Genomic DNA, 20,138 nt, shown 5'->3' on the forward strand with positions numbered 1-20,138 from the left:
AAGACAAAAACATTAATTTTATGGGAATTGAAGTGAGAGTGAGATTGTGCCTATGCTAGCATCATGTGTTAAAAATGAATTGACCAGAAGAAGGTGGTGGGCAAAAAAAAGATGAGCTGCAGACCTTAAATTTATGTTTTCTGTCTCTCTCTTTCTCTGCATGTGTTTCTGAGTAGAGCTACGGGGTGCATGCAGAAAAGAGAGCTGTGATGCTTCACAGAAAATGGAAAATCATTCTCCCATTCAATATATTTCCCTCCAGGTTACTTCGTATGGAATTATGTTCTCATCATATATTATGTTGCCGGAAAGAAATGGTCTGTGTTGGGTTGTTTGGCAGGGCTTATCGCTTAGTCATCTCCACCAATCTGCTTCCACTGATGTAGCCATTTTAGCAAATGTTATCCCAGCTTGGCAGCACACACCAAGGAAGCAGCCAAGTCGGAGTCAGTAGTTTTTGTTTACCATGGAGTCCGTAATTTTCAAAAAAGACTAGTTACATAACACGGCTATTTCAGGTTCAACTACATTATACAGCATCAGCCAGTGAATGAAGTGGAAAAGAGATGGCGATGAAAAGAGCACAGCATAAATACACAGATAACAGTGTTTGCATAGTGAACAGATGGGGAGCCTGAAAGACATTGGAGCAGTGGCTGATGTTAGATCACAGGACGTCAGTGAGCAGAGATGAAGAAAAAGAGTACAGTGGAAAATAAGGGGCAATTGTGCTCGAGGCATTTCTCTCTGTCACTGAGGTTTCCATCACTGTAAGTCATCTCTGTTGGAGGAGGAAGTGTTTACAGTCGCCCATGGCTTTTGGAGTAATGAATGTATGAAGACAGAGTGGGGAAAATATAAGAACATGATGAGGTGATGCGATGGGAAGGGAGTGAAGGAACAGAGAGGCCAGGGGGGAAATGGATGGTTAGAAAAGCTGAGGAGAACAAAAGAGGGAATGAAGGAATAATCAAGAGAAGAGGGGAGAGGAGTTATAAACGCAGAGACGCTTCTGAGGAACCGACAAATAGATGGAGATCAAAGGGTAGTGGATGTCATAGCTCAAATGCTACACAGGCTCCGACTGAGAGCAGTCCAGCTTCACCTTCAAGATTTCCTGATGATCACAGAGTGTGATTGCAGACAGCTTTCGAATGCAGGGAAACCACCCACTGTTCTGATCGACACACAACACCGCAATCTGCCCCAGTTTTCTTTTCACCTTTTATTTTATTATAAACCACTAACAATCAAATATAAGCAGTGAGGCGATTAAACAAATAGGTAGCTACAGCTGCCATGGATATTAGTGACTCATTTTAGAGTTTTTAGATTTGACAGTAAACATCACAGCGTACGTGAAATGCCTCTGTACACTACCTGCCTGGCATCAAACAAAAGACAGACAAAGTTGGCGACTAGCTGGTGAACATAGTGGAGCAATTATCAGCCAAAGAGGCAGATATTTTTCTTAGGGGCTGGTGGAGACCAAAAAAAGATAAAAAGAGAGTGGAAATTGGACTTACATGTGTCAGGTGGTCAGAAATGTTGCTCCATGTCTGCAAACTCTCACTTGGTCAAGAAATCCAACTGATACAAGCTCAAACAATTGTGACAATATACACGATGAACTGAGTGGGACATTTTGCATCTTAAAACACAAACTCATAAATTAGTTTCATAATAATGTTATTTCAGTCCTCTCTTGCCCCCGTTTTCTGTCGCTTCCTCACTACCAGTATCTAATGAAGGCAATAATAAGAAACAGATCTTTGACATTTCTGTACCGCAATCAATATATTCACTGATACTGACTGTGATATATCTGTCTGCTGGCCAAACGTGTGGAGAACACTGATTTAGTGAGTTTAAAACATGACATGATTCTGTTAAAGCTCACCTTTCTGAATCTGCACCATCACTAATCAGTTTCTATATTCCCACATGACTCCACCACTTTTGTGGCAGCAGATACTGTGGGTGTTGATCTTCTTATTTTTTTGTTGCTTTAATTTTGTGGCTTTAATATTCCTGTGCTCTCACAAGTGTAGGATGTAAACAAACGATAACAATGCAGAACCTCAGCAGGCATACGCACATTTGTATGCAGCACCATGTTGGGGAGTTTGTATTTTGGTTAAGATTGACTTAATTGGAAGGATTAGACACAGAGCAAGAGAGAGTGAGAATGCAATTACCAATACTTTGACAGTCCAAGTAAAATACTCAGCAGCAGCCTTTGAGCTTGAAAGTGCACTGGAAGCACCACTCCTGTCTTTTCTTTCCATCTCAGATGGTCTTGAGTGGAACAAGATGTCACAGAGCTGCATTATGGGTCTGATGATATGTTTTCTGGAAAATAAATTTATGCGATATTACTAGTGTTTGCACACATGCTTTGCCGCTTCAGTCATGCGGTGTGATTGAAATGGAAAGCACCTGCTGTGTGATACACAGCCTGACATTGTTTATATTGCAGGAGAAACATCTAATCTGTGCCGCCCTTTCTATTTCATAAAGAGGCCACTAGTAATGTTTTCACAAATTTTAAAAGTTAAAGAGATATAGTCTCAGTGAGTGTCAGTCTTAACATACTGGGGGGGCCATACACTTTTATAGAACAGACACTGTATGACTACATAGTAATATCTCAGTTCAGCATCTCCCATTATGGACAGACACAAGCTTTAGACCCCTACAGACACCCCATACATCACACACTCCATTTAAGGTAACATATCCCCAGTCATCTATAATAGGGCTATTTTTTTTCAATGGGCTGTGAGTACACTTAACTTCTCAAGCACCACTGATGTGCGTACCAGCTCCAGCACCAGACACCCTGTCATTAATGGAGAAATGGTGCACAAAGAAGCCCCTCATTTTTTTTTCCTGATGTGACTTCTGAAGCAGGAGCCAAGAGGTCAGAGATTTACAGCAACTGACGACAGAGGCAGCAGGAAGCTATCACAATCCTTCTGTCCTCTCCAATCAGCAGCTCTTTACCTCACTGCATGGTTTGTAATACTCACATGTTGCTACATACAGTGTGTAGAAAACAGGTTTGTTTTTATTATTCTAACTTTAATTTACTAATGGTCAAACAGCCAATCAAACTGGACAGTGAATATTGGACTTCAGGCGGCTCAGGTGGCCACAAACACAAATACGATAAATGTGTCTTCTGTAAACAGGCAACTGTTTGTGAACAAAGTCACATCATCTTGTAAAATATTCACAGTGCACCCACTTCTTCAGTTACTGCCATATGAATTGCTACAGTATCCCTGCAGGAGCAACTTCTTTCATCTCTGCATGACCAGACTACACTCCCACTGAACCGCAGTGATTAAAAGCATCCACTCCAGTTTGTCAAACCTCAGAACTGACCTTCACAACAAGAGCCGGCCCGTTTATCAGTAAACACAAACCAAAAACGTGCCATGCTATCAGCATATGGACCATCAGAGGAGCTGTAAAGCACAGTTGCTAATGAAAAGACGTAATTACCCTGGATTTTGTTATAGTGGTATAGTGGCTTTGATTGTTTAGTGCTGCCATCCAATTTAGAGCTACACTGCTTTTTTGTCCTCAGTTATTGTGCCAAATAGTGAAGGTTTTTATCCTTAAGACACTAAGGAAAAAAACCTAATACAACTTTTTATGTATGGATCTTTATTCACGTGACGGACATGTTGACAAATAAAAGCACCACTTAACCATTACACATAAAACCACAGTGGAGAGTGACAAAGGAGCTATGAAACAGTAATGGCAATGTACTCCTGACAGCTTAGATCGGATTTTTCTCTTACATGAAACCTCCTGGTGTGGGAGTTCAACTATTCTATTAAAAACCACTGATCTGCATAAATCCCAGCACCGATTTATGATCTTTGAAGGCACAAACTGAACTTTTCTTTTTGTGTCTGAAAAACACTGTGCTGTTAAATCTCTGGGCGATATGTAATTCGGTTACTGTGGTCGGATAATCACAACAGAGACTGTGATAAATGAATCTAATTAAATAACCCTCTCACAGGAAGAATTCACGAGGAGAATTGCTTGATTTAACATCCGTGTTGAGGACTAATATGAAAATATGCAGGAATATGATATTCCCCCAGGACTGTTTGCACAAATTTTTCTACCTCTCCGTACAGGCACAGCATCTGTCTCTTTTATTGTTCAGAGTGATCCTACTTACAACACACAAGTGAAACAGATCTGGATGTTCTTTGATTTACTGAATTGTGTGAGAAGGTTATTCTCAGAGAAAGGATCACAAAAAGTCTTTCAACCTGGGGTTGAGGCAAAGATAAAGAACTGCAGCTGCCATGTTAATCCTCTGGACCTTGATGTGAGAGCAATTAGGAAGGGTCGATACAACTACACAAACAAAAATAAATAAATAAAAAACAAGGAAATAAGGGAAATCTCTAAAATCAAAGGAAAATCTGTCCATCTGTCTGCTCTGCCCATATTAACTTCTTCTTCTTCATTAACTCATTTACATTTGAGGACTGGATAAGAAGACAGAGAAAAAGGAAGCTGGGCATCCACATGAATCTGAGCTCAACCCATTTGCAGTCCTGTCGGATTTTATTCAAATTTGCTGGTAGCCTTAAATAGAAGTGAAAAACACTGGAACCTCTTTGCTTGCAAAGAGTGAATTTTACTTTAACTGATGCTTTAGATGTGCATAAATAAGCTGAGGCGCAGAAAGAGCAGAGGATGAACACGGATATGCGCATGTTTCAAGCCCAGTGCTCTTCCTCAGGCATCACCAAACACAGCGAAGGAGCACTGAGCTTGAAAGTCACTGCATATCTGCATGTTAGATCTCAGCCACCCTGCTCACCATGTTTTTCTGTTTATTCATGCTCATCTAAAGCATCAATGACAAGACATTCACCCTTTGCAAGCATGGAATCATCCAATCTTTTTCACTTTAAATCATGCTCGGGGCCACGTGGCCCCCTCAACAATTTTTGATATGGAAGCCTTAAACCATCATATCATCATACCATCAAGTAATATTTTTGAGTGCTACACGTTTCACTGACCCCTCACTCCCTTATTAAATCATACGATGTTTCCTGCAAACAAGCTCTGACAAACTAAGTGCACATTACCTGCTAAACACTAAATGGCAAAAACACTAATAAAAAAGTGACTGGTGAGGAAGGTCAAGCAGCTAAACACCGAGGTACTTTTCCAAGGAGCTGGTGGAGTAAACTAGAGCTTAAAAGGCTTGTTAATATTAGACACACATACTGTACACAAAGTGGCCTGAAACACAACATGTTGCTCTGTGCCTGCTGTGTTCAAACTGACAATAAACACACAAAGTTTGCATTGATTTCATGTTAAAGAAAACGCAACAACATTAAGCAACGATACGCACCAGGTAGAATAAATTGTGGTACTGGCCTAATTTCACAGTTTACTTCGCAAGAAATATTGCTAATGTGTTTGTCTGCATGGCTATCGTAGGTTTGAATGTAGTTTGAAGTAAGCAAATATTCGCTTGTACCCATTACACCTCAAAAATATGAAATCAGAGTGGTGTTTTGGGCTCCTTCTGCCCCCTAGTGGTCAAAAAATGACGTAATGTGGCTTTAAATAGAAGCTACAGTCCATTTCCAGTCTACCCAACCATTATCATCATTCAGCGGATAACTCACTATCATTCCAGACAATTTGAACCTTCATTATGGATGGTGAGCAAGCAAAATACACACCTCTGATGCGCACACATAACTGTCTGTATGTGCCTGTGAGTGTCATTATAACTGTGTGTGTGTGTGTGTAGAATGTACCATGTGACTGGTCCTCCATGTGTCCCAGAGTTTCGATCTGCTCCACGAGGTCATTTGAGTTCCACTGACTCATGCCCAGCAGAATGGCGCTCTTTCCCTCCATAACATCTGCTGGGACACACACACACACACACATGCACACATGCACAAAGAAGAGTAAGACAGTGCAGCAAAAACAAAATCCCATTCCTCTGTTTGTATATCAAAGCTCAAATTGGTCAAAGCTAAACAACATTAGAAGCCCTACAGACCAACAGTTCACCTGTGCAGGTGTTTTGAGTTGTTTTGCCAGATTTAACTTCTTCTCAGGTGCTTGACTGACATCTCCTTCACTCATATGTTTTGTGGCACCTGTTAGGGCGGACAATTTCCACCTTTAGCAGAGGGTGCACACGACTAACACAGTTCTAGTTTGTACAGTTCTCGTTTTTTACCACCTGAATAGACAGCTTAATGCGCAGCAAATAAACAAAACAAAGCAAACAACATCGCAAACACTGGCAAGCATTTCTTTAACATGGCTTGTCAATTGGAATAACTACTCTGCTGTCTTTACCAACACTTGCAAGCTGCCCAAAGATGAAACTTAAATTCGACCTTAATGATGTTTACAAAAATTAAATACACCCTAAAGTATAACATGTGTAACATGTTTATTGAGCTGGCCTACCAGATATTTATGCGTTTAACTAGTACACCGCCCTCTGTGAGAAGCAGTATTACATTATTACACCTTCAGCCACACTACTGGCGGTTGCTTGATCATTAGCTAATAGAGATTCAGTGTCATGCAAGCTGCATCGTGTGCTGCCTGCACTCCCTTTAAAGGTACCCTGTGGAGTTTTCTTGTAAACAAACACTCTGTTTACATTCTGTTTCTTGCAAAAATGCAGTGTGCGAAGCCCTGAGACCTAACAAAGGTCATTTGAAAAGTGTTAATGCGCAAATATTCGATTACATATATATTATCTGTGGGTAAGCCCTACATGGGATAGTAGGGCATGAGATACAAACTAAACAAGGACATAAACACTGCTCAAAGGAAAGCTATGGTTTATCAAATCGGTTTCATTTTCATAGCTGTGGCTATCATATCTATAAAATCTGATAACTCTGAACATGGCAACATCGCTAAAAAACAGGTTCTTCAGGGAAAAAATCCCGAACAACAATCTCAACAGTCTTACAGGTTGCCTGTCCCTATGCTCAGATACAACCCAAAGGCACACACCACTGGCAGGCGTACTGGACCTTTGTTGTCATGGTAACAATCCTAAACACACAGGTAAGGTTGTGGGATGGTCAAAGATAAAAGAAAAGGGTTTGAAAAGGGAAACAGACCGCGGTCTCTTGCGTGAAAATGCTGTGTTGTGTTCCCTCATCCATCCACCCCCAACCTCCTCCCAACGCGGACTTTGTCGCTCCATGTATTATGTCACCCGACTCCCTCCTTTGCTCCCATTATAATCACTAAGGCTGCTAGAGGTGTAACAATGAAATGTTACTATGGGTTGTAATAACCTGCTTCCAGAGACAGTCTGTGGGGTCATTTCTTAAGGGAGCACAGTCTCCTCATGACGCACCTACACAGCCAGTTGGTGTCCTATTACTACATCACAGTTTGGTAATCTCAAGTAATTTCCAGTAGAGGTCCGCCTAAATTAAGTCCAAGAAGAGAGTTAAACAGCCAGAAAGACCAAAGTCACCTGTGTGGGTATGCGCTGCTCACACTGTCACAGTAAATGACAAGTTCTGCTGTATTTCTGGAGTCAAGCGAAAAGACAAGCCAGGCGTGGTTCAGCATGACCAAAACGGTTGTCTGCTCGTCACAGCCTGTCATCCGAGAGTTACACAGGATGAGTCATGCAGGAAGAAACCCCTCTACCTGACAGACGTCTCTCCTCTGTCACACATCTGTGCCTTGCAGCTCTGAAAGACTCTGATGCCGGTCTACACGGCCTGTCCATTTGGATCACACAGCAGCCCGTCTACTGGTCACAATTTGTCTTTCACTATCTGCTCTGACTCCTTCATCCTTTAGTGACCTCCCTTCCCTCCGGTCAGATAGCACTGAGCTGAATGTAATGATGCAGGGACATAATACACACACTTGTAGATTCAAACATTCATGGACAAGCAAAAAGAAAATGGAGATGAAAGAGAAAGAGACACACAGAGAGGTGCATACTGGATCTGAACAAAGAGTTGCAGGATGTAAAAAAGCCTGTGTTTGGACAGGAGGAGAATGCTAAGCAGGCTTTACACCAAACCCTGAAAAGGCAGGTTACTGAATCATCTCCTGGAGGGAGAGCTGAGCAGAGATGCTAGCAGCCAAAACACAAGCTCCTCTGAGAAGTAAAATGTGCCTGAGCTGAATAAAAAAAAACTGCACTAAAAGCTAGCAATCCACAAGAATCAGGTGCACAACAAATAAAAAGCACAGATAATCAAGAGAATAAAGCCTGCTGACTGAAGCTAACACATCTCCTGCTTTTGGAATATTTGAGAGAACAGCAAAATTCGACTTGAACAACAGGCAAAGAGAGAAATAGAAGTGTGAGATTTGCCTGCAGAAGACAGCCCCGGGGGAGACAGAAGAGATTTAGAAACATCCTTCAACCTGCCAGCTCATAGTGAGTGAGTGTCAGAGTGGAAGAGAGAGGAATAGATGCTGAGATTGTTAAACTATGAAGAAATAGCCTTGGTTGACCTCTACCATTCTTTTTTTTTTTTTTTTGCACTTCTCCGTTTCTTCTTATCATCATGCATTACCTGCAGCCCCGGAATTACCAAAATACTACCTCTGCCTTCATTTTAGGCCTATTCAACTTCCTGTAATCAGCACTATGGAAATGAGATTGCTTAGGGGATTATCCTGTAAAATGGCATAAACAGGATGAGTCTGTCAGGTAAGTAGGCTACCGAAAATGGATTGCACTGAAACACCAGAAGTGTAGCTTACCCACAGATAACATATATGTAATCGAATACTTGAAAGTGAGAAAAAAAAGGTATCAGAGACCTGTAATCATGATGTAATTGTCAAACAGAATCCATACTAAATCTTAATACTAACATGCCATGGCAAAAATGGACACTTGGATTGCCATGAAATTTGGAACAGATATTCATGGTCCCCAGAGGATGAATTCTGTAGAATTTGGCAGATTAAAAGGACATGTCACTTGGCTGCAGAGTGACTTCTGGGTTTGCATCCATTTATTTGAACTCTTAAAGGCTTATGCCCTTTCTCGGCGACTGCATTCCACAAAGGTATGTCATCTGGCATTGCCATCCCTGCACAGGCAATCACAGTCCAGACTGTTCTTGTTTGCGGTTCCCCGATGGTGGAACAAGCTAACAAATGTTATCAGTGCAGGGGCATCCCTCTCTATCTTCAAGAATCTCTTGAAGACTCATCTCTTGCAGGAGCACCTCCACTCCTAACACCTCTAACACCCTAAAATGCCTAACAAGCACTTACCGTGCACTTTTGGCACAATTCCTTTCCTGATCTCCTTTTATTTTGTCCCACTGAACAGATTTAGCACTTAGTACTTCATGGTAAACACATTCATGTCCCCCTATGAATGTAATATCTTTGGTGTTCGCCTGACTTTTCATCTAGTGCCTTTATTAGGTCTCAGTCCATTTTAATTTGTCCACTAATTTGTACTTTGGTTTCTGAACACATAGTGGCATACTCATGAACCTCAGCTGTACTTGTACGGTTTTCAGTGCTGATTAGCAAATGTTAGATAAGCGTTAGATGAATGTTAGATGAACATGATAAATGTTAAACCTGCAAAACATCAGCCTGTTAACATTGCCATTGTCAGTGTGTTGCCATGTTAGTATTAGCCTTAACCCAACATGGCTGCAAACTCTTTGTCCTGTTTTATTAAATGTGACTCAGTTCTATACTGTATCAGCACTAAAATACGATCTATTTACAGGAGAAGTTTGTATGTAAAAATGTATGTCTACAGTGTTAAATAAAGTTGTAAATAAATGTAAAATTGACAACAACTTAATTTGTTGTTTTGTTTTTCCTTATCTTTATGTATCCTGTTTGACTGGCCTACTGTACGTTAGCTCAGTATGAACTACAGTATCTTGTCTTCTCTGTTTGTGCTTTTCCTCACTCATCATTTTCCTCTAAGCTGTGTCTTATGAGACTCTTTATATCACATTTATGCGGAAGTTATTCTGTAAGCCACTGTATTTGATTCTTTTTTTATAGCGTACTTCTGCAAGGCACAGCACTTTATATAAGAATATCTCATTTTATGTGCGTATATATAGCCTGTATAATTTCACATATGTATGATGTTTACTTTGTATTGTTTTAATAAAACTTTAATTCATAATACTTTTTTTTAATTGCTTTTTATATTCGTAACCCCTTTGTTTCATCCTAAATTCCCATATTTCCTTATTACTCCCCTTGGAAGATACTTAAAGTTTCATCTCTTCTTTCATGTTCCCACAAATAAGCTCCCTGTATTTTCTGTGCCTGTGTGTTAGTGCCATTGCAATTCTGTGCAGCAGATTAAATGAAACAGGTGTTGTGTGGCAACAGTTTCATTCAAATCAAACACTGCAGCAGCTGATTTAACTGATTAACACACCTTCAACCAGAGAGAAAGACGTAATCAGTGAAATCACCACCTGCAGGGACTGGTTTGAAATGAAAAACGTCTGGGCTTTAATGTTACATGGTTAAGATCCGCTGCAGCCGATGTTTGGTGCTAGCTTTTTGCACTATCCAAGGAGAAAAAAAAAGCAAATTCCCAGATTGCTTATGTTTGTTAATTATTTATCTTGTTTGGTTTGATTTCCCAATAAAATGTTACATAAATCTGTTCCTGTTTAGCCTCGGGAGACCTGAACGTTGGACTTTACCACCAGAATGTGAAAGCAGCATACTTTTAACTTGTTTAAAAAAAAAAATCAACACCTGTCTGAGAAATTTCAGATCAGGACCCGTGCCAAAATTTCATCAACTATTCTTTGGTTCAAATTCTACCAATCCACAACATTCAATCCACTTCATCTGCTCATAACATTTTGAGATAACTTCTTGAAAATGTACAACAGAGAAGCTTGGAAACACAACTTCCTTCCACCTTCAGTGGCAGACACAGAAAGGCTGAGCAACAGACACTGAACACTATTTGACTGATGAATCTATCCATCAGAAAACTAGATAAAATTCATCTTCCTCATTCAGATGTAAAATTAGAGTGAGTGAAAACACGGGTTGAGGGCGTGGAGTGGATTACTTTACAGACACTGAACACCGTCTTTCTTTCAACAACAGCTCAGACAAACAAAATCAGGGGTAAATGTGTGTGTCTGTGTGCTCTTGTACTTCTATCTTTCCGAGGACCAGCTTTGGTTTTTAGAGTGATAACATTTTTTGGAAAGAGTGTCAAGACTTGTTTAGGTTTTAAGGTTAAGCTACGGGATAAGGTTTGGGTGTTTGAGAGCACATAAGGATGAGTGAGGGAGCACGCTCTAATGTAATCTTTAAAATAAATTCTCATCTGCTGCTTCCACCACCCTTCTGAATTAGTTTCTTATGTCTTGCTTCAGGTAAAATGCTGTAACAAGACATGCAGGATACTGTTCACATTGTCAATGTGTAAATAAAATAATAATAAATCCTCATTTTCTTTGGCTTTGGTTAAAATCTCATTCATCCAGGCCTAGTTATAGAAGTAAAGATCTATTTGGCATCATAAAGGAGCAGTTTGACATTTTTGGGAATATCTTATTTGCTTTTAGTTTAATTTGGAGATCATTACCTCTTTGTTCCCACAATATGAAGCTAAGGCCAGGAGAATGTTAGCTTAGCATGGCATACAGACTGGAAACTCAGGAAAAAAGCTAGGCTAGTTCTGTCTGGTTCTGACAGCACCTCTGAAACTCACTAATTAACATCTGGATTGTTCCTGGAGTCATGTTGTCACTGTGAGATTGCCATGCAATTACTGGAAAAACTGTGCAAAACACATTTGCCCATCCACAAATAGTGCTGACTGGAATGCAGCAACATAAAAAGCTAGTAGCCTTATAATAAATAGATGTCCTACTTGCATACAAACACAGTTTACCTCCAGTGGCAATTTATTATGGCACTAAACTGTGGGAGAAGCCAGCACCATGAATTTCCTTTCAGGCTCAATCTGTCAATTTGCCTCATTATTTAAATTCATGTCATCAAATAACAAATCTGGATTAACACACAGCAAATTTGTCAACTGCTCACATCAATAAACAATGTGACCAACGAGTTGGCATTCGCTTGGGGGGGGGGGGGGGGGGGGGGGTTGATACCAGCAGTATGCTGGGAGGAAGGGAGGTATGATCTTTCATTTCATTTTCATTACTACAGGAGAGGCCCTGGAATTTATCTGATTCTTTAGATGGAGTAAAAAGAGGAAGTGAAAGCAATCCTGCATGAATCCCCACTGCTTCTGCTCACTGGTGGCAAGAACAGCCACAAAAGAGTTGAAACATTGAAACACACTAAAAAAAAAAAAAAAAATCATTATACATATAAAGATATATGTTTATGAGATAACACCACATAGAACAGACTTCAGAAATAGAGCCTGCTCAGAGAGCCTGATTTGACACATTGAAGCAATTTATCACTTCATTCCATTATTAGGGTAAAATGATCATGAAATATGATGTTTTTTTTTTTTTAAATTAAATCAATAAAAACACACCAGGCTACAGATGTCTAAATATTGTCTTCACATCTCCCAAATAACAAAACTACCACTGATATCCTCCACCCAAAACGAAGCCAGATTTCTCTGAATGAAGCCCAGTGTTTCATCTTGTTAAATAAATATTTGACTTCTACAATCCCACTGAGCTTTTTCAGAAAACTGTTGAAGATGAGATGGTGCTACTGGCTAAATAAAGTCACAAAATGTGAACAAAATAATGAGAAGGCACGCACAAACTCCTTCTTTGGAGTGACAACATCAAAGAAAATAAATGCACTGCACAATTTGCAGTACGTTTTTTAACAACCTTTATTCTTTTGGCTTGTTCAAAGTAAAACTTTAGATGTTCCACCGTGTTTCTGCACTGGCCTTCTTCTCTGAGCACAAAGCTTCAAACTGTTCAACGTCAGAAAAGTACATTTTCTGGATAAACTGAAAAAGAAGTTTTAACCTTTTCCTACGAGAAGCACTTTGGATTTTGCTTTTCTTCCTTTAACGTCTTCTTATCTCAGTCCTTTCATTTGAACAGGCGTATTTGAGAGCTTCTGGGTCTGGATTGTAGATAAACGAAAGTTTTACCTGATACTGGTGCAAAATGAACATTTTATACTCAATACTGGAGGTGACTCTGTAGGTGGACGGATCATGAAGCCACTATGTATCACCACTTCCATCTTTCTATGTGTCTGCATGTTGGCCTGAAACTCTCTGCTCTGACAGCAGTCTCTCTGTGTGTGTGTGTTTCAGTGTGTGTGTACATGTGTGGAGATTTGTTAGGAGCAGCTGTGCGGATGTCTGAGGAGCTGATCAACAGAGATGACAGCATCAAACCATCCGGCCAACAGCCGTGTTGCCTCCATGCCACATCATGAAAACACTGTCTGACACACAACATCAGCTGACGGAAACTGAAACTCAGTCCCAGCTCTCATATGAAACAACACACGTAGATGCTGATGGATGTAACATCTGCTTCCCTTGCTTATCTAAATCACAATTTTAAAATGCATTTTATTTAGGGAAAGTTCTTATACAGCTGCTTCTGTCTGAACATTTAAGTTTTGAGAACTCAGTACCTAAACTCAGCTGTGTATCTGCTCCAGTATAGAAAAATTTTGCAGCTGATGCAGCTATATCATTTAGCTAGTTTAGGGGACCAAAGTTGTTGAACAAATTAATGTTTGGTAATCATGGTATTTGATATCTAGTTGCAAACCCTTTACAATCAATAAATCAATAAAATCAAAAAGGTCTAAAGTCTATGACCTGCAGACATTTGAGATCTTCCCTAATGAGTCAGACCTGCACTGTACCCATTCTCACTTCTGGCATTTGTGCTTTCAGTCTGATCTTCAGGAAATTAAACTAATAATCGTTTGGTTTGAAGTCAGGAGACAGACTTGGCCAGTCAGGACATAAAAAAATTGGTAGATGATGTATTAAAAAGGCCTATATTATTGACCCAATATGTCTGTGAACTCTCTACAACCTCCTCAAGGATAAAAGTCATCTTTAAAACTTCATGGCCATTGCTTCATTTAAAATCTTACTGGCTGGATCACAGAGGAAAAACAACAAAAAATAAACACAAATGCCCCTCAACCGTGGACACATCATGTGGACATGCTTTGTTCTTAAACAGCATTAAACAGCCTTTGATCAGCGTGCAACAGCTGCCACTGGCCAAGTACACTGAAGTGTCTCAAAAAGTGACATCAAGAGCATCAGAACACAGACATTGCTAAACATTCAAATTCAAATCCCAAATTTATTGTGTGCAGGATGAGCCCCTCGAGATGCATCATCACATTTTCAAGAGGCTCCTGTCAAGATATTACGTTCATTACGCTGACAAAATAATATATACAGAGACAGCGCATGAGCAAGAAAAAATATGGAATAAAACACATAAACAACACACACACACATGTGATAAAAGCAAAAGTAACAGTCGGGGCTCATCTTTTTAGCAGAAAACTGAGCAAATTCCTGACAGTCTTCATACATTTTCATGGTCCGCTGGGTTACACAGTGTGGATGAAGGCATTCGTCAAAACCACATAAATAAAACTCCCCCAAGCTTATTGTGATGGTTTGAGAGGTATATGGGTTTATAATATGACAAACTCCCCCTCAATCATTCTTCATTCTAATTCTTTCAGTTTCTCCCTGCTTTTCTATAAACAGCTGAAATGACTTCTGGCTAAAAAATAAATAAAATACATACGTGCAGTGTACCAAGCACAAATAAAAACTACCACACCAGTTACATGCAGCCATAGACTGAGTGTCACAGTCTTGCTGTAAGCAACAGACAATAGAAGGCCATAATTTCAACAACCTTTTATGTCCTTGTTCTGGTTTCCCTTTTAAGGGAGCAATCCTTCATACTGAGCATGGAGTTTATGTTTGGAATAACTTGCTCTGTTGCCTTTTCTGCAGGCCACAGCTCTACTTTACCCCGAGCTCAGACTTTAAAGTCACATAACAACCACAAGGGAAAAAAAGCACCCATCAAAAACCTCCTCCTCTCTTTTCTTGTTTCTTATTATTATTGATTTCATAAAATTAATCTCGCTTTGTTGTATTTCATCTTTCACTGTTGCTCCTTCTTAAGAAGCTTCTTTGCTGATTGGAACAGCTGTGCTTTCATGCAGCTTGAAAGGATAATCCAAGGTTTTCACAACCTAATACCTCAAAAACAGTCCTACCAATACTGTGCATCAGTGAGAGACGGTAAAATGAGATGTGCCAGCAAATAATAAGCCAGTTAGAAGGGGGAAAAATAGCCTGAAATGAGTGATCCCATCACCACCTGTGTACAAGGCCAGCATCATTCATACCTTGTTACAGATGAATGAAAACTTCGAAATTACTGATGCAAACTCAACTCACCCAATTCACAACTGAAATACAATAACATCTCACTGTTCGTGGCTGGAGCAAACCAAAACAAGCGTGTTACACATTTAATTGGTTCATCCACTGTTTAACTGGGAGCTTTGTACCAAAACCTTTTATACTATGTGTCCCAAGGTTGCAATGGCAGCTGTGTTGCTTCTGAGAAAAAAGAAGTGATATAACCTTCCTCAAACTATATCTGAGGGTTATGGGGGTTCATGTCTGTCTGTTAAATATGTTAAATATGAAGCTACAGGCAGCAGCCAGTTAGCTTAGCTTAGCACGAAGACTGGAAACCGGGGGAAACAGCTAGCCTACCAGCATCTCTGAAGCTCACAATGGCTTCCTGGAGTCTCTGCTGGTTGCCTACCACGACACAACTCATTAAAACCACAACATGTTGTTTTTACACGTCAGGTTTCTGCACATGAAGCAAATGAAATATAACATGTTTATTTGTGAGCTTTAGAGATGCTGCTAGCTGTTTCTTATTTACTGTACAAACATGTTATCAATTTTCTCATCTCACCCATTGGAAGAAAGAAAATAAAAAATATTTCCCACAATGTCAAACAATTCTTTTGATTTCTGAACGAATTAACATGAAACATAACAGCACCATCAACAAACATCCAGATAATTTCTTTCCTTCTTGCACTTTTGTGGATACCTGTTTCTCTTTCTCTTCACACTCACACAGTAAAGATATTTCATAGCTACGTGTTGAATTTCATGCTGCAGATAGCACAAGGATGATGAGGTACATCTGTTCGCACACACATGTTATCTTATCCCCCTGTGATTTCTCAAAGCAGATAGGCGCCTTGACATTGGTCTCATAAAATGCATTTCAAAAAACGCGCAGCTCTGCTCTCAGACAGCTGTGATAAGGAAAAATATTTTGTGTTTTCTGGGGACTATATGTGCAGCCTTTTTCAGCAAACAGAATATGCAAAAGAAGGGAGTGAAGGGAAATGAAAATTAAGGGAGGGGAGCAAATGAAAGATTGAGGCAGGAGGAGAGGAGGGAAAATGAGATAAACAGACGTGAGAGTGAACGACAGAGTAGAATGAAAAATGCATTCATCAATTTTTCATAAACAAAACTTTCATACCAGAGCTCTTAAAACTTCCTCCAAGGACAAAAGTGGAAATGCAGCAGTCATGTTGCGGGCGGCGTCTTATCTGTGACCCAGTGAGCCTCATCTTCAGCATGTTTTTATATTATATGAAGGAATGTTGGACACCAGAAACTCTCAGCACACCCCTGGCTATTGACTGACTTAATGTAAAATAAGAACATGTTACAATAATAACACATAATTGTTTAGTATCTCTACCATCAGTCTCTTGGGGGATAAGCGCTTGGAGTGGATAATTGGTGGGAGAAGTAGTCCACTTATTCACTGATGAACTCCCTCTGGGACTGTGAAAAGGCTCATAGTCGAATATTTTCTCAAGTGTGTCTATTTCTGGTCAGTCTGACATCTTGAATAAATTTACAAGAATCTTCAGCAGTAAAGAGGACAGTGAAATCAGTTTAAAACTATGAAGAATGATGAAAGTTAATTCAGAATCCATTCATGGCCCATTCTCCCTGGTTTGCTCTGCAATCAGATTCTCTCACCCAGTGCGGTCATAACCACAACAATCACATGCACATTAAATAATACCACCCCACACCAGAATATACAGCAGTATTGCCAGTGATAATCAGCAGAAAATTCCCTTGGGTTTTCTGATACATTCATTACAGTTGTCCTACATTTCTCCAGCTCAAAAAAAAACAAAAAAAAAACAGGAGACTAGCAGCCCCTTTTCTCCACAGAAACTTAACAACCCATATGTTTGGCTTCTCAGTTGTGGAGATTTGCTGTCTCAGACAATAGTAACCTGAATATTTTTAGGTTTTGTTTCACTGAAAACAATGCAATCCTGTGCTTTTCCATAATCTTGTTAAATTTTTTCAAATTTTGCCCTGTACTGTTTGGCTCTACGTAGAATCCACATTTGTGCAAGACGCTGAGAAATCCTCTTGTTTTTGTTTCTAGCCGCTGACTCCAGCTCCTTAGCAGGGCCGAAATTAAGGCCCAACTTGGAAACAAAAACAGAACCTGTGACAATGACTGCAAGTTGCATTTCATTAAGTTCCTGTGATGGAAAAGGGCTATAAGAGTCACAAGTATGCACACTTGATGGAAAAAAGATCTGGTTAAAATGCTCATACAGAAGTTCAGGTCATCTCTAAGGCAGTTAATGCTGGATAGACACAAAAATAAGGTGGAGACAGAATAAAAAGGGGAAATAAAATGTAATACTAACCTCTGGCATCAAAGAACTCCTCATCTGAGCTGTCAACTGATTCTTGTGCGATATTCTGCAGACACCAATGAGAGGCGCTGTGCTTTCGTGATGAACCTGTGCATCAGAAAAAGAAAACAAGACAGAAAATCCGGTTTTACACTGGAAGAATGACAGACAGGGTTGTGCCATTAATAATCACAGAAATCAAGAACAGGTAAATCAAGCGTATTTATATTTTAGCTCCTCTTTTTTTTTTGCCTTCGGTTAATAGCTCTTAAAGTTCTGAGTGAAAAGCAAAGCGTGAATGCCCCGGGTGGGGATAGATGGCCTTTTGAGTGTCACAGCAGGTGAAAAGACCCAAATGGACTTTCCTTTGAGCAGTGTCATAGCACACAAGTGTCTCAGCAAGGAAGCCAGGCAGTGTTTTTATGACCTTCTGATACAAGAGCAGGGATGAAAAGGGATTTAGAGCACTTTCTATCTGTTGACAATATTCACTCTCAAGTACCCAGATATAAAACCATTGCAAACAACAGAGTACGGCAAATGATTTCTTAGGAATCACTAAGGCAGAACATGGCTATAACAGCCGGGTGAAACTGAAAAAAAACACAAAGCCAGTTCTACTACGGCTGCTATTAACAAACTCAACATAGCAGTAATACTGTAGTTTAAAAAAGAGAACAAGATTAACTACAATATGAACTGTGGAAGGGCTCAATTTTATTATCACTTGATGTGTTTCCTAGACTTTCTGATGATGTTTTCTCCCTTTTTGGGTCAGCGACTTTGATAAGCTTCCTCCACTCAGCATTGCTGCACTCTGATGATGCAGCTACAGTGAACTGCATGTTCCTCTGTTGGCCCAGGCTCAAATCTTGAAGCTTCATTTTTCCATATCCTGGGTCCATTGCATCCTTCCTCACATCACAGCAAAGACGTGATGTGGCCATGAACAATGATAATTCATTAAATGTTTCACTATGAAACACAAGACCCAGGAATATAAATCGAGGCTCAAAACATTATTGGTTGCTACATCTTACCAATACATTACATACATAACCTCCTCTAAATCCTATTTTTTATTTGCCAGTTTTAAATGCATTCATAATGTCTTCCTAATGTCTTATCTTAAATATATTTCTATGCCTCTACAGAACACTTTGAATTGCTTTGTTTTCATTGTCTTTTAAATGCAATTTTAATGTCTTCTTAATGCCTTGTCTTTAATATGTTTTTGTGCCTCTGCAGAACACTCTGAATTGCCTTGTGTCTGAATGTTGCTATACAAATGAACTTGCCTCTCCTTGCCTTTTAGTCCCTACCAAGATGGAGGAAAAACATGTAAAATGTCTAAAAGAAAAAAAAGCTTCCTATATTATTTCATGTTATTGTCAGGAGACCTTGAAGAACAAAAGTTCAAAAAGAATACAACACTCACAAAGGGCTGATCCAAACAGCCTGTCCACTACAGTCCAAAATCAGTTTAAAAAGAAGTCACAAGATCCAGACAGTGCAGAAAGAGTTCCAAAACAAACCACAAGAGTTCAAAACAGCCCCCCTTCAGGGCTGATCCTAACAACCACACGTTAGTTTCTCATGTTGCAAGTGTTTAAGAAGTGTTCAGAGTGTTATTAAACAATAGACAGCTGGAATACCTGCTTGTTGTACATAACCAACTGCTCATTTATGTTTCATGCTTTGTGTCAGACTGATCTCCTGGCAGTAGCACAGACATTAATACACACACGCAGCATGAAATACACAATGACATTGTGGAGAATCTCCATCACAACCCTCAGTAGCGTCTGGTCCTTCCTTCACTGAATGGAATTGTATTTGATTCTCTAACTTCACACCTGACAGTGATCGTCAGAGTAACGGCGAGGAAGTGTCAGGTTATGATGTCTGCAACGTACACCTGAATGAATAGGATGTTGCTAGCTTTGCTGCTGTAAACGAGCCAGTCATAGTAAAGCAAACAGCAACGCCAACATCAGACCTTATCTAGACATATGAAGCCAGCCATACAACATACTGCAGGTCCTGTTCCAGCGTTTCACTCTGGCTCTATATGCAGTTAAATAATACAACAATAGGTAATTTAAAGAATTCTTTGTGAGATAATTTTCAAAAGATTGGGTCGCTGACTTCAGACAGTGGTACAGAAAAGCCGGAGATTTTTTTTTCAGCCCCTGTGGACTTTTTACTGTTTCAAGTTGACTTGTTTTAAAATGAGAACTGTGTAAAAGGAGTCTTAACTTAACTACATGTCCACGTATTCTTAGTTTACATACGTGGACAAGCAACACAGATGTTGCGCACAGATGATACAAATGCTTTACTGTTTGTATTTTCAAACA

General features: G+C 39.8%; 1 protein-coding gene across 1 annotated transcript in view; it reads right to left on the reverse strand.

The window, feature by feature from the left end:
• The window catches only part of pitpnm3 (PITPNM family member 3), a 71,554-nt gene that overhangs the window by 39,515 nt on the left and 11,901 nt on the right, over positions 1–20,138 (reverse strand). The window contains exons 2-3 of the mRNA XM_041047370.1: positions 17,791–17,886; positions 5,823–5,930 (exon numbers count right to left, since the gene is read on the reverse strand). Of these exons, the coding sequence (XP_040903304.1) occupies positions 5,823–5,930; positions 17,791–17,886 (204 nt within the window). The remainder of the gene's footprint in view (positions 1–5,822; positions 5,931–17,790; positions 17,887–20,138) is intronic.

The sequence above is a fragment of the Toxotes jaculatrix genome, chromosome 9 (genome assembly GCF_017976425.1).
Source record: "Toxotes jaculatrix isolate fToxJac2 chromosome 9, fToxJac2.pri, whole genome shotgun sequence".
Taxonomy (NCBI): Eukaryota; Metazoa; Chordata; class Actinopteri; family Toxotidae; genus Toxotes; species Toxotes jaculatrix.